Source organism: Lates calcarifer, linkage group LG4 (genome assembly GCF_001640805.2).
Source record: "Lates calcarifer isolate ASB-BC8 linkage group LG4, TLL_Latcal_v3, whole genome shotgun sequence".
NCBI classification, from domain to species: Eukaryota; Metazoa; Chordata; class Actinopteri; family Centropomidae; genus Lates; species Lates calcarifer.
Window position 1 is genome coordinate 13,967,423 of NC_066836.1, and position 12,716 is coordinate 13,980,138.

The 12,716-nt window shown below is 40.2% G+C and overlaps 2 protein-coding genes across 5 annotated transcripts; both read left to right on the top strand.

The window, feature by feature from the left end:
- Nucleotides 1–133: 133 nt before the first annotated feature.
- LOC108883524 (uncharacterized) lies at nt 134–6,722 on the top strand. Of its 2 annotated transcripts, none has more exons than XM_018676761.2 (6): nt 134–346; nt 2,450–2,956; nt 3,103–3,234; nt 3,596–3,697; nt 3,795–3,883; nt 3,984–6,722. In XM_018676761.2, exons 1-6 carry the CDS (start codon nt 289–291, stop codon nt 4,056–4,058), a joined length of 963 nt encoding a protein of 320 aa, XP_018532277.2. In that variant the 5' UTR covers nt 134–288; the 3' UTR covers nt 4,059–6,722. The 2 variants fall into 2 exon arrangements, with proteins under 2 accessions (XP_018532277.2, XP_050926004.1); XM_051070047.1 differs by having other exon boundaries at nt 135–346; nt 2,447–2,956.
- Nucleotides 6,723–6,862: 140 nt separating this feature from the next.
- Nucleotides 6,863–11,751, top strand: LOC108883525 (mucin-5AC). 3 transcript variants are annotated; one of them, XM_018676762.2, is made up of 8 exons: nt 6,863–7,095; nt 7,302–7,532; nt 7,651–7,782; nt 8,960–9,055; nt 9,174–9,305; nt 9,970–10,065; nt 10,417–10,505; nt 10,630–11,751. In XM_018676762.2, exons 1-8 carry the CDS (start codon nt 7,038–7,040, stop codon nt 10,717–10,719), a joined length of 924 nt encoding a protein of 307 aa, XP_018532278.1. In that variant the 5' UTR covers nt 6,863–7,037; the 3' UTR covers nt 10,720–11,751. The 3 variants fall into 3 exon arrangements, with proteins under 3 accessions (XP_018532278.1, XP_050926006.1, XP_050926005.1); XM_051070049.1 differs by lacking the exons at nt 8,960–9,055; nt 9,174–9,305; XM_051070048.1 differs by lacking the exons at nt 7,651–7,782; nt 8,960–9,055.
- The last annotated feature ends 965 nt before the right edge of the window (nt 11,752–12,716 follow it).

Sequence of the window (12,716 nt, forward strand, 5' to 3'; positions counted from 1 at the left end):
CTGGAGTTAATTCTACCGACTGAGTCTATCTGATCACCAGGTGTCACCAGAATGTTAAATTGGTCCTGCAGCTGTGTGAAAAGAGGGGGCTGGGTCTTAACCATCACTACAATAAAAATACGCATATGTGATTCATTATCTATCACCTTCAGTCTATTAAGCAGTGCCTAGTGTAGGAACAACAGCATTCCTAAACTGTCTACAGTCAGTAGGTGTAACCTCTTAGTGAAGCACAGAGGAAATAAAACTGTTAGCCACTGCTACTCCACTCACCAACAATACAAAGTTATGGATTGGTTTCCATTGTACTCCCTGCTCCTGATGAGTTTGCTGCCTCTCTACAGTGGTGAGTAAAATATCATTTCATTAAATTGTGCAAAACTGTTGTTGTTGTTTGACATATATTTTAAGGAGGAATGTAGGAGTGTAGGAGTGTACTTGGTTTGGTGTGTGTACCTGAATCTTTAATTAAACTAAAAAAACTATACACATATTTATGATGGTCTAGACAAAAAGGCAATTACCATGCTTTGACCAAGCATTTGTTTATTGAGGTGTAGGTTGTAAGAGTTCAAACTATGTCTGGGTAGTGGATCTACTTGCCTGATGCTAATGTGTCACGTCACAGATTCAGCTGAATTCTGCCTCTGTATACACAGTGTTTACAAAGCAGAGTTTTAATTTAATTTCTTCCTATTATCCTGTGACTGAGTCAAAGTAGGAAAATGTGCAAAGTCACAAAATGTTTGACTCCATAATCAGTTTGAAGTCACAAGTAAAGGGACAGACTAGGTTTGGTGCCTAACAAAACAGAGCAGAGTTAGTAGGAGACTCAGTTGTGAGGCATGAATATAATGTGGAAATGAATCAACGTTGCACACAGTTGAACACATTTGTTAAAGTGCCAATATTTTCGACATTCCTCCATGCAAAGGTTCTTGTACATCTTGTGACACAGATGGACCTGAGATGACCTGAACTAAATCTGGTAAACAGGGTAGAATCCAAGCCCCTCAGCATGCCTCTGTAGTAATATCATTTAAAGTCCATGGCCTGGACTGTATTCCTGAAATTTGGTTTAGTGAAAACTCAGAGTTTGTTTACTCTGAGTTGAGGAAAACTTTGGGTCAGGTACTGTGCAGTGTTTCTCCTAGCAGCTAAATTATGAGGTCCACTGCTGAAACAGTCCCTCGTTCAACTCCCAGCGAGCCAGACCATTTACTGCGTGTCATTCCTCTGCTTCTTTACTGTGAACTATCTAATAAAGGCATAGACACCTTTCAAATAATCTTTAATATTCAGGACAAAATGTAACCACCATTACGTGTTCTTTCTACACTGCATGTAGCTGACTTATAAAACAAAGTGGATCATGCCATACACCAAGAAACAAACATGAACAAAGTGATGTCACTGTTAATTAGTAAAAACATGTCCAGTTCAACATTTTCATGAGTGCAGTTCACTCAGGAGAAGTGTCATAGAGTAACAACACAGACCTAGCTCTCCTAATGGAATGTATTTCACTTAGCCAAATTCTTTGACAAAGGCAGTAGAAATGCAGCAGAACTACCACAACTGAGTTAAACAAAGTGAAAGTTTCTGAATGCAGGGTTACTAGTTTATCCAGTTCAGCTGCATTGCACAGCCTATTCGATTCACTGCTATAATACAGATACTGACGTAAGCAGATTTTGCTTCTCAGACAGTATGAATTTGTACCAAATTACTGCTGTCTGTAGGAAATACTACCAAACTCCGTACAAACATTGCACTTCCACAAGGTTGGTACCCCATGTGAACAGAAATATGAATAAAACTATTTTAATTCATTTGTGGACATTTGTGCAGACAAAACTGTACTCCAACCATTTTTGAGAACTTAAATATTAAAATTTCAAGCAGAGGCCTTTCATGTCAGCACCCCATTACGCCCTAATGATTCAAAATTGGTGCTATTCATTTGTGTGTCACTTGTACCTTCACATATTCTATCACATGTCACATACCTGTGTCTGACAGCTGCCTTTTATAATATCTTGACTCCCATTTTTTTTTACCTTGTTACCTTTTTTTTTACCATGTCTAGCTGGCTGTGTTCCCAACTGATTTCAAACTCATATGAAGTTAAATGTTTTTGTTCCTTGACATACAAAAAACTGTTTGCATTATATATTCTCAAAAGTGGGCCTATTGTTTCTTACAATGCATCCAATTAATTAAGAAAAACAAATATTTTTACTGTTCTAGTAGAGTTCACTGTTGTATTCTCCACTTAAAACATGAAAAGGTTCTGTTTTTACACTATTTATATGAATTTCCCGTGCGGATTAATAAAGTATCTATCTATCTATCTATCTATCTATGTAACAATAGCATATAACATCTCTTAATTTCCTGACTTAACTAAGAGCTCCCTGTACTCACCCATAATTCCTTTCACCAGCAGCCAACAACACAACTTCAGCATCCACAGTCTCTGCTACTACAATGCCCAACGCCAGCACCACGGCCACACCAATTGATGGCAGCACAGCTTTATCATCCACAGTCTCTGCTACTGGATCACCCAGCATAACAACGCCTAGTGTAACACCTACACTAGTGAATGGAAACACAAGTTCATCATCCACGACCGATGCTCACACAGCACCCAGCAGCCCAAATAGTGGGATTATATCTACAACAAGAAATGTCAGGACAGCATCAGCACCTATAGACACAGGAAGAAACAGTACTACATCCATGTCAGCAAATAACAGCACATCTTTGGCGTCAACAGTCGCTGCCTCTACAGAAGCCAACACAAGAAACAACAGTACTACATCCATGTCAGCAAATAACAGCACATCTTTGGCGTACACAGTCGCTACGTCTACAGGAGCCAACACAGGAAGCAACAGTACTACATCCACACCAGCAAATAACAGTACATCTTCAGTCCCTACAACTGGAGGTTGGTTCTCATGATGTTCTGTACTCATTCAAAAACTCTTTTCTTTACAAAAGCTTAATCTATTCAACATGTCATTTTAACATATAAACTGGTGCAGTGCTGTGTTGAGGTTCTAGTTACATTCATCTGTGCTGTGTGTGCTACAGCTTGTGCAGATCCACCAGCACTGTGCTGCCGTGGACAGGACAACAGCTGTAGGAGGGGACTGTGTTACTGTGACGAGATCTGTGTGAGTTTAAACGACTGCTGTCCTGACTACAGCTCCACCTGCCCAAAGTGTAAGTGACTGCAAACACCCAAAATAGAGGGGTAAGGCATTTCAGTGTTCCTCAGTTTAGTTTATATCAGGTTTGACATTGAAGTGGGTTTTAAGATTTAAAGCGTGAATCTTTCTTAATGACTACAAATTCTACCACTGCACTACTAGGGGACCCAGCACAACAGGTAGCAGTAGCTTCTATATCTACATTGGCAAATGTCACCTCAGCTTCTTCACCCACAATCTCTTCAACAACAGCTCCCAGCACATCAGCACTACTGACTAATTGACTAACTGATCCTCAGTTAGTGATTCATCTCCTTTGGCATGCTCACTGACACCTCAGGCTTTTAACAGTTTCCTTTTCCTTGTTCTCATAGCTCTGAACGTAACTGTGAGTGCTATTAACGTCACATCTGTAAACACAACTGCAGCTACCAACATGACCACAGATGTCTCGACCACCACCAGCTCATATACAGGTACAGTTAATGACATGGACTTCTATGCTTCAGTGATGTAGTTACAAGTCTGTGTGATAAAACATATTTTCATTTGTACTTTTCTCACTTTTTTCAGATTACCAAACAGTGACTATTCACCTAAAAGCTTCCCTTTTATCCCCAAATGGAGACAATAGGCAGGTGATTACAGAGGCTTTTCTTAATGTAAGTGCAAACAGCGTTCAAATATGCAGCATAATATTAAAGTATCACCAAAAACAAAAAAACCTTTGTTACTAATCAGTGAATGTTTTCTCTCTCACAGTTTCTATACCAGGCCTTTCTCCAGCAGAACTGTAATGGCTGCACTGCAGCAGTCAAACAAATTAAACTCACCTAACAAAGCATCTGTACTCCAGGCAATGAAAGCATGAATGTGGCTACAGCTGTACTGTGATAACAGACAGCATGACTCTTAAAGACATCATAACCATTTGTTAAATCTAAATAAACTGTTAAAGGGCACTATCTGTACTACATAATGTATGTTAGGTCAGCCTGATCAGCCAAAAATAGATCAAGGCAGTGCTATTCAACTGAAGAGGGCCTGTAAATGGTATTCCCACACTTCTAAGGAGGGGGCAAAGTCAAAAGTTAATTGGAAGCTGGAAGTGGTGGTTCTGGCCCATTTGAACTACAGACATCAGTTAAATTAACTGTGAAACTAAGGTCTCATTTCAGCAGTGCAGTATTTCAGAAGCCAAGTCAACAAGTCCTCGATTAAAGTACATGATAAAACAATGTGTCACTCTACAGAAAAAGTGAAATTCAAATTTGTAGTACTGTTCAACTGCTGTGGATTTTTTTCATTATCAATTAATTGTTGTCATTATCAGTTAGTCTGTTGATTGATTGAAATATCAGAAAACGGTGGAAATGTCTTAAAATGTTAGACAGTCCAAAACCAAAAGATGGTTATTCTGTTTCATAGAGAACGGTCTCAAAAACATAGCACAAAATATTGACATTAGTAGAATTTAGGAGGACATTTAAACAATAGATTCATATTCACATCAAAAAGAAACGCTGCATATATCTGAGATAGATTATTTACACTGTATTGTAGCATCCAAATGTTATATTCCTATGATATATTGTAAAGCTTATACTCTGATACCAGCAGAACTACATATCACAACTTATTACTAAAAACACTGACCACTACACATTCACAGATTCAACAGTTTATGTTCACATTAAAAAGTGCCAATGCATGTGTCCAATACATGAGTTATGTGCTTTGGATATAAAAAAAAATAGCCCACAAAGCCTAGAGTATTACTTATTGAAGTTGGTTACTCATTTTACAACGCACTTAAACACAAAATAAGGATGAATTAATTCTCACAAGCAACTGTAGCAGCTCTTATGCACAACAACTTCTACAAACAATAACAAATGACTAATTCCAACAAATTCCAAATATTTAAAAACCATGGTGAACTCTGTCCAGGTGCAAACACATCAGCAGTGTGCAGTATGCTAATATAACCTCCACAACGTTCAGCAGCAACAACATAAAAGATTCAGAGTCCAAACTGAATGAAAATATAAATGAAATATAAACACTGGCAGAAAGCTACAGAGCGCCTTTTAGCCATCAGGAGAGAAATGAAACCAGCAAGCAAAGAGACAGACAGAAGACTTAATTTATCTGACTCACGTTGTTCGACGTGGAGGCCCATTTTCCTTTCTTTCATGTTTCTGTCATGGAGGTGAAGTGGTCATGAATTATCCATGTCACACAGCGTTAATGTCCCACTGCATGTGTTGCTGTAATGGTCAGTCCGTTTCATTGTTGCCATAGCTTCTCATATCCTCGTGGGTAATGTCGGCTAACCGGAACAATGTAAAGCAAACTAACTGTTTCATTTAGCAGTTAAACAATGTTAAATTTCTTTTAATTATCATAAAGCCAGAGCGCGACTAGCTTCCTTCACGGTTCGCTTAAATTTATTTACCAGAAATATTGTTTCGCAGTAGCCCCCACTGATTCTTAGTATAGTTTACCATGTTTGTGGGTAATTAACTTCACCTGTGTTTTCTTGTGTACACCGCACGATTGGGTGCAATATTATTTTTGACCACCCAGATTCAATTACATGTATCAACCATTGCAACCCAGAGGGGCGCTGTTTCACTCCTTTGAGGAAAGTCAGTGAAAACCGATCGAGAGCCGAGACAAGTCTGTGATGTGGCAAGAAAAGTATAAAATATTTTCATTAAAATCACAATCATAGCTTTTTTCTGCTTTGAGAATATTGTGATAATTGGGATTTTGGGCATACACGTGTCATGATGAGCTCCCACAGGGAAGCCAGGCATGGGATAACTATTGAGGAAGAATAGTGACAACTATATGTTAATTTTCAAACCTAGACCCACAGTTAAACCGTATGTGTACACCACATCCTATTAATTACCCATTAACTAGAGCTTCTGAAAAACAGAGAATGCAATGCCAGTCAGTCAACACCTGTGCTAAGATCACCTGGATCCAACACGATTTTACTAATTTTGCTACTGCTAATGTCTTTACTAACAGCTTATAATGTACAGAACAAGTATTTGCATATGTGATGATAATGTGACTGTGGGCTTGTATCTGTGTGTTTTACGCCTGAATGTACCCATTTTGCTGAAACACAGTCAATCTCATTATTTGCTTTGGTCTTGCCTTGGAATTTATTTGTTTGGTGGTACTTTATATACATTACATATCCTAATCAACCTAATGGTATATGGTGATATAGAATAGAATGCCCTTTATTGTCATTATACTAAAAGTACAATGAGATTGGAGAGCTTGGAGATTGGAGACATTTTTGTAGTTTGTATTGTTTTATATTGGGATTCATTTTCCAGTGCCTGAGTCTTATACCATGACTGCCGCATTGCAAATACAGTACAATGTGTTTAAAGCACAATATGAATGTTTTACTACAAATGGATCACTATCTGTTGGAAAGAAATTTAATGTGAAATAAATGATAACTGAAATGCTTCTGGCACTTGGTCTTAATTTGAGTTTGAATGCTTGTATCCAGGAGATTTAATCCTTACTCTGTGCTTTCTGGTTCTGGTACATTAGTTGTTGTTACCATAAACATTAGTGTTGTCCTTGGACTCTCAGGTGTGGCTACAACAACAGTCAGTGTTTGTCTAGAGACTGTCGGTGTTACTGTCGGTATCAGTGGAACAGAGGGAAAAGATCATCACACAGTAAGAAAAAATCAATTAACTCTAAGGTGGACGTTGTGGAATCGTTTTTATCAGTTGTGTCTTGTACTGCTGGCCACACTTGGCATTCATATAAGTCATGGACTGGTTTGCATCGTACTCCCTGCTCCTGGTGTGTTTGCTGCTTCCCTACAATGGTGAGTTAAACAATGCTGCATTTTATTGAGGTCACTTAGTGCTATATGAAAAACTGAGAAATTATTCTCTAATATTGGCAAACAGAATATTGTAGCTTCTTACTAACTTAGATTTAAAAAAAAAAAAAAAAAAGTTACAGCACTGGTCCCTGCTATAATCCTGGGCAAGTGCTCACCATAAGTGTTGTTTTTTTGTTTTTTTTTAGCATCCATATCTACACCAACAAATGTCAGCACAACTTCAACACCTACAGGCTCTGCTTCTACCGGAGCCAACACAGGAGGCAACAGTATAACACCTACGCCATCAAATGTCGGCACAGCTTCAGCTTCCATAGACTCTACTCCTACCAGAGCCAACGCAAGAAGCAACGATACTACATCTACACCAGCAGATATCAGCGCAGCTTCAGAATCCACAGTCTCTATAACTGGAGGTTGGTTATCATGAGTTTCTGTGCTCATTCAGAAGCTCACTTTTGCATGGACTGCTGTCCTGACTACAGCACCACTTGCACACACTGTAAGCTTTTAATTGTTTCCTTGTCCTCACAGCAAGAACAACAGTGAATACAACTGTGGGTCCTAGCATTGCCTCTACAGGAGCAGACAGAGGGAACATCAGTACGACACCTACACCATCAAATATCAACACAACTTCACCATTCATAGAGCCTACATTTGGAGGTTGGTAATTATGATTTTTTTTTTTTTGTTCTGAAGCTTGTTGAAAAACTCGCACTTGCCTTTACAAAAGCTCCACCTATTCTTCATGTTACTGCTATAAATATATTACCAATCTTTGTAAGTCATGTCTGGTTTGCATCGTACTCCCTGCTCCTGGTGTGTTTGCTGCTTCCCTACAATGGTGAGTTAAACAATGCTGCATTTAACTGAGGTCACTTAGTGCTATATGAAAAACTAAGAAATTATTCTCTAATATTGGCAAACAGAATATTGTAGCTTCTTACTAACTTAGATTTTAAAAAAATCACCATCAAATATCAACACAACTTCACCATTCATAGAGCCTATATTTGGAGGTTGGTAATTAAGATTTTTTTTTTTGTTCTGAAGCTTGTTGAAAAACTTGCACTTGCCTTTACAAAAGCTCTACCTATTCTTCATGTTACTGCTGTAAATATATTACCAATCTTTGTAAAAAAAAAAAAAAAAAATTAAAATAGACTGCGCAGGTCTTCCATCTTCTAGTTCTTTTTTCCTTTTTTGAATCATCTACTTTCTGTAGGATGAACTCCTAACCAAGCGATCTGTCTTACTTCACTCTTACTGTCACTCTTTCAGTCACCATTCTAATGGTAATATAGAGTGCTACTTCCTGCAGTACAGGTTTGACCTGATAATGCATAGGAGGGTGGTGTAACTTTATTTGTTGTGAAAACAGAGAGGCACCTGTGGGAACTAAATTATTTTTCAGTTTCTGGTGACGTAAACGTTTTTCTCTACCTTGGGCAGTTTATGGCTGACCTTGGTAACATTTAAAGCTATTCACTGAACTTGAATAAATGTAAATTTCAATAAACACTGTTCTCAACTTTTTGACCAGTGAGTAAAACTGGTACAGTGTTATATTGAGGTTCTCATTCCGTTCAGCTGTGCTGCTCATGCTCCAGCTTGTTCAGATCCACCAGCGCTGTGCTGCCCTGAGTATAACAACAGCTGTAACAGGGGGTGTTTCTGTGATGAGATCTGTGTGACACTGAGGGACTGCTGTCCTGACTACATCTCCACATGTGGACATCATAAGTGAAGGGGAACACAAGGAATCAAAGAGGCACATTGTCAAGCATTCACTTGTTTGTCAGTTTAAGGAAATTACACAAACTTTTCTTCTTGACTGCAGCACTGCCAGATGGATTCAGCAACACAACCAGCACAACTGAATCTACACCAGCAGATATCAGCGCAGCTTCAGAATCCACAGTCTCTATAACTGGAGGTTGGTTATCATGAGTTTCTGTGCTCATTCAGAAGCTCACTTTTGCATGGACTGCTGTCCTGACTACAGCACCACTTGCACACACTGTAAGCTTTTAATTGTTTCCTTGTCCTCACAGCAAGAACAACAGTGAATACAACTGTGGGTCCTAGCATTGCCTCTACAGGAGCAGACAGAGGGAACATCAGTACGACACCTACACCATCAAATATCAACACAACGTCGCCATTCATAGAGCCTACATTTGGAGGTTGGTAGTTATGATTTTTTTTTTGTTCTGAAGCTTGTCACCTACTTTCTGTAGGATGCCAACCAACCGATCTGTCTTACTTCACTCTTACTGTCACTCTTTCAGTCACCATTCTAATGGTAATATAGAGTGCTACTTCCTGCAGTACAGGTTTGACCTGATAATGCATAGGAGGGTGGTGTAACTCTATTTGTTGTGAAAACAGAGAGGCACCTGTGGGAACTAAATTATTTTTCAGTTTCTGGTGACGTAAACGTTTTTCTCTACCTTGGGCAGTTTATGGCTGACCTTGGTAACATTTAAAGCTATTCACTGAACTTGAATAAATGTAAATTTCAATAAACACTGTTCTCAACTTTTTGACCAGTGAGTAAAACTGGTACAGTGTTATATTGAGGTTCTCATTCCGTTCAGCTGTGCTGCTCATGCTCCAGCTTGTTCAGATCCACCAGCGCTGTGCTGCCCTGAGTATAACAACAGCTGTAACAGGGGGTGTTTCTGTGATGAGATCTGTGTGACACTGAGGGACTGCTGTCCTGACTACATCTCCACATGTGGACATTATAAGTGAAGGGGAACACAAGAAATCAAAGAGGCACATTGTCAAGCATTCACTTGTTTGTCAGTTTAAGGAAATTACACAAACTTTTCTTCTTGACTGCAGCACTGCCAGATGGATTCAGCGACACAACCAGCACAACTGAATCTACACCAGTAGATGGCAGCACAGCCACAGCATCCACAGCCTCTGCTGCTACAGGTCAGTAATTCAGATTTTCACAGTGAACCTCTTTCAAAAACTCACAATTACTGAAATACATCTATTCACACTGCAGGATGTTTGTTCCAGATTTTATCAAATTTATGCTTGTTCTCGGGGTTAGTAATAACCCTCAGTGGTGATGTTACTGCCATGGCACTGCAAGCATCAATAACACTGAAAGAAACTAATATTTACCAACAGATGGCAGCATATCCACACTTTACAGCCAAAGGCCAGACTCTAGATCCACCATCAGCACAGAGTAGCTACAGATCAGTGACACCTTTGTCAAATTCAGTGACATAGTAAACAGTGGATACATTTTGATGGACACACTCCTCTCCTCAGATTTCTTGACAGCGATCGTTCACCTAAAAGCCTCGGTTTTGACCCATGAGGAGAAAGATGAAGATGAGATTTTAAGGGCTTTATTCAGTGTAAGTACATAAAATCTGCAGTACTGTAAAGAAACATTATCACAAGAATCAATTGACCGAACTGTACCTACATCATTTCCTTGTGTCTTCAGCGTGAATTTATGGTCTCTCTCCATTCTCTCAGTTTGTAGCTCAGGCCCAAGCCCCTCTCCAGCAGAGCTGTGAGGGCTGCACCTTGAAGATCAGATCGGACCCTGATAAAGACCTGGACTGAAAATCTGCCAATGGAAGCAGCAGTGTGTTAACAGCCGTGCACACAGCACAACCCGTGTTATGGGTATTATTGAATGATCAGCTCCCACTTCAAACCTCATGTTTAAAAAATAGATAAATAAATTCAATCAGGATTAGCTGTTAAGTGTTTTCAGGACAAGCTGATACAAAACATGAATGCAGTGTTGTTAGGTAGAATCTACACGTGGTGACCCCTGCACTTCAAGGCAGGAGGATGAGACAAAATTTAATTATGAGAGAAGAAGAGGAAACAGGCCCACGTGGCCTTAGGGACCGGCATAACCTCCAGGAGCGGATAGTTCAAATTAGACCAGCATTGTCAGTCCAGGCTCACCTTTGACCCTGGAGATTTAATTGCATAAAAACTTTCTTTTCCTCTTTACTTTGTTCTTGCTTGTGCATCTGCGCGATGATCAGAGAGGTGCATGAATTGTACTGTACCTGCTCAGCTGCCAGTGCCCCCCTTCCAAGTTTCTCCGCAAAAAGGTACAGCGTTAGCGATGCGTGGTGCAAATCAGAAGCGTGTGTTCTCCACGATCCCGCTGCGCAATTGAAGTTAATTCTACAGAGTGAGTCTCGGGTTCACGTTTCGCCACAGCTTTGTAAACTTAGATCATGCGGGGTCACCGAGAGGTTGGCGCGGCCCTGTAGCTGTCTCCAAAGATCAGTTACAATGTAATGGCAAAGGAATGTCGCTATTGCATGGAGCTTTGGCTCTAATTAGAGCCAATTTGAGAGTGGAGATGTCATTCTATTTTACTCAGAAACATTGTTTGTGTGTATGTACGTTTTGCAGGCTTATCCTTTGGCTACTGTAGAAAATGCTGGTAGATGTTACAGTATAAATTCAAATTATAGTTTAAAAGACTGAAATTACACAAGTTAAAATCACACTACACTCAGTTTTAAATAAGCAGTTTATTAATTTATCCAAATCAAAGTCTGATATAAATGACTGTAAATTGTTTTTTGTTTTTTTTTCTTAAATGCAGTAAAATAATGTATAATCCTATTGAAAATCCAGTGTCAGGTCAATTCTCTCTCTCATTTACACACACATGCAGACACACACACACACACAGAGAGAGAGAGTGTCCATGTTGTCCACACCATCAGTCTGTCAAGGTATCCCCTGGTTCCCTGCAGTGTGTGCATGTCGAAGGCCCCGGTGTTATTGATCCTGATTGGGCCTCACAGGAGGAGATTCCGGCCTGCCATTGACCCACACTTCTCCATGTTTCCACCCTTCTCTCAGATCATCAGAGGCAGCTGTCTCCTCCTGCCGGCCGGGCCGGGCCTGCTCGCGTGAGATTTCTGATTGTCAGATGGGAAGAGAGGGGGAGAAGGAGGAGGGGGTTTGGGGAATGAACTTACTACAGGTTTTGCAAAATCACTAACAGGTCTTTGCCTGAGTAGTCCGCACTGACGTTTTTCTGGCTTGGTGACTGTCAAAACATCCCCCCAATGCGTTCATACCCTCCCTCCCTCCTCCACCTCAGAAAGCCTGTGGCTCACAGGCTGCTCTCCTCTTCAAAGTAAAACTTCTCCGCCATGCAGCCTGTGTTGAATTTTTGCGTTGATGACTGCCCAGTGCTCATGAACTCCTCATAGGGGTCCTTTTTCTCCTCGTCACTGCCTATGAAGCATTTGAAAAGTGTCATGGCAAGGAAGGAGTAGAATAACATGACAAACAGAATGTAAAAGTAAGCATTGTCGTAAGTCTCCCTGGTGCTGGAGCTGGAGGCGGCGGATGCTGGGCTGGTGCTGGACAGAGAGCTCACTGTGCTGCTGGAAATGGTCGTGTTGATTCGGTGCCCATCGATGTTGACACCAGTGTCCTCCAGAATCTGCTGGCATCTGGAGAGCAGAGAGAGCAGGAGGGTCCGGTTCATGTGTTTCATGTCAAAAATGGATAGAAGAGACACTGAGCAGAGAATCACAGAAATACTAAACACCAATAGATAGAAAGGGGACCAG

What these genes read in the sequence shown, in the direction of transcription:
- LOC108883524 (XM_051070047.1), top strand. Translation starts at nt 289, where the DNA reads ATGGATTGGTTTCCATTGTACTCCCTGCTCCTGATGAGTTTGCTGCCT. An exon ending in TTTGCTGCCTCTCTACAGTG is followed by an intron (nt 347 to 2,446) that starts GTGAGTAAAATA and finishes TCCTTTCACCAG; the next exon opens with CAGCCAACAACACAACTTCA. An exon ending in TTCAGTCCCTACAACTGGAG is followed by an intron (nt 2,957 to 3,102) that starts GTTGGTTCTCAT and finishes TGTGTGCTACAG; the next exon opens with CTTGTGCAGATCCACCAGCA.
- LOC108883525 (XM_018676762.2), top strand. Translation starts at nt 7,038, where the DNA reads ATGGACTGGTTTGCATCGTACTCCCTGCTCCTGGTGTGTTTGCTGCTT. An exon ending in CATAGAGCCTACATTTGGAG is followed by an intron (nt 7,783 to 8,959) that starts GTTGGTAATTAT and finishes TCTTGACTGCAG; the next exon opens with CACTGCCAGATGGATTCAGC. An exon ending in CACAGTCTCTATAACTGGAG is followed by an intron (nt 9,056 to 9,173) that starts GTTGGTTATCAT and finishes TTGTCCTCACAG; the next exon opens with CAAGAACAACAGTGAATACA.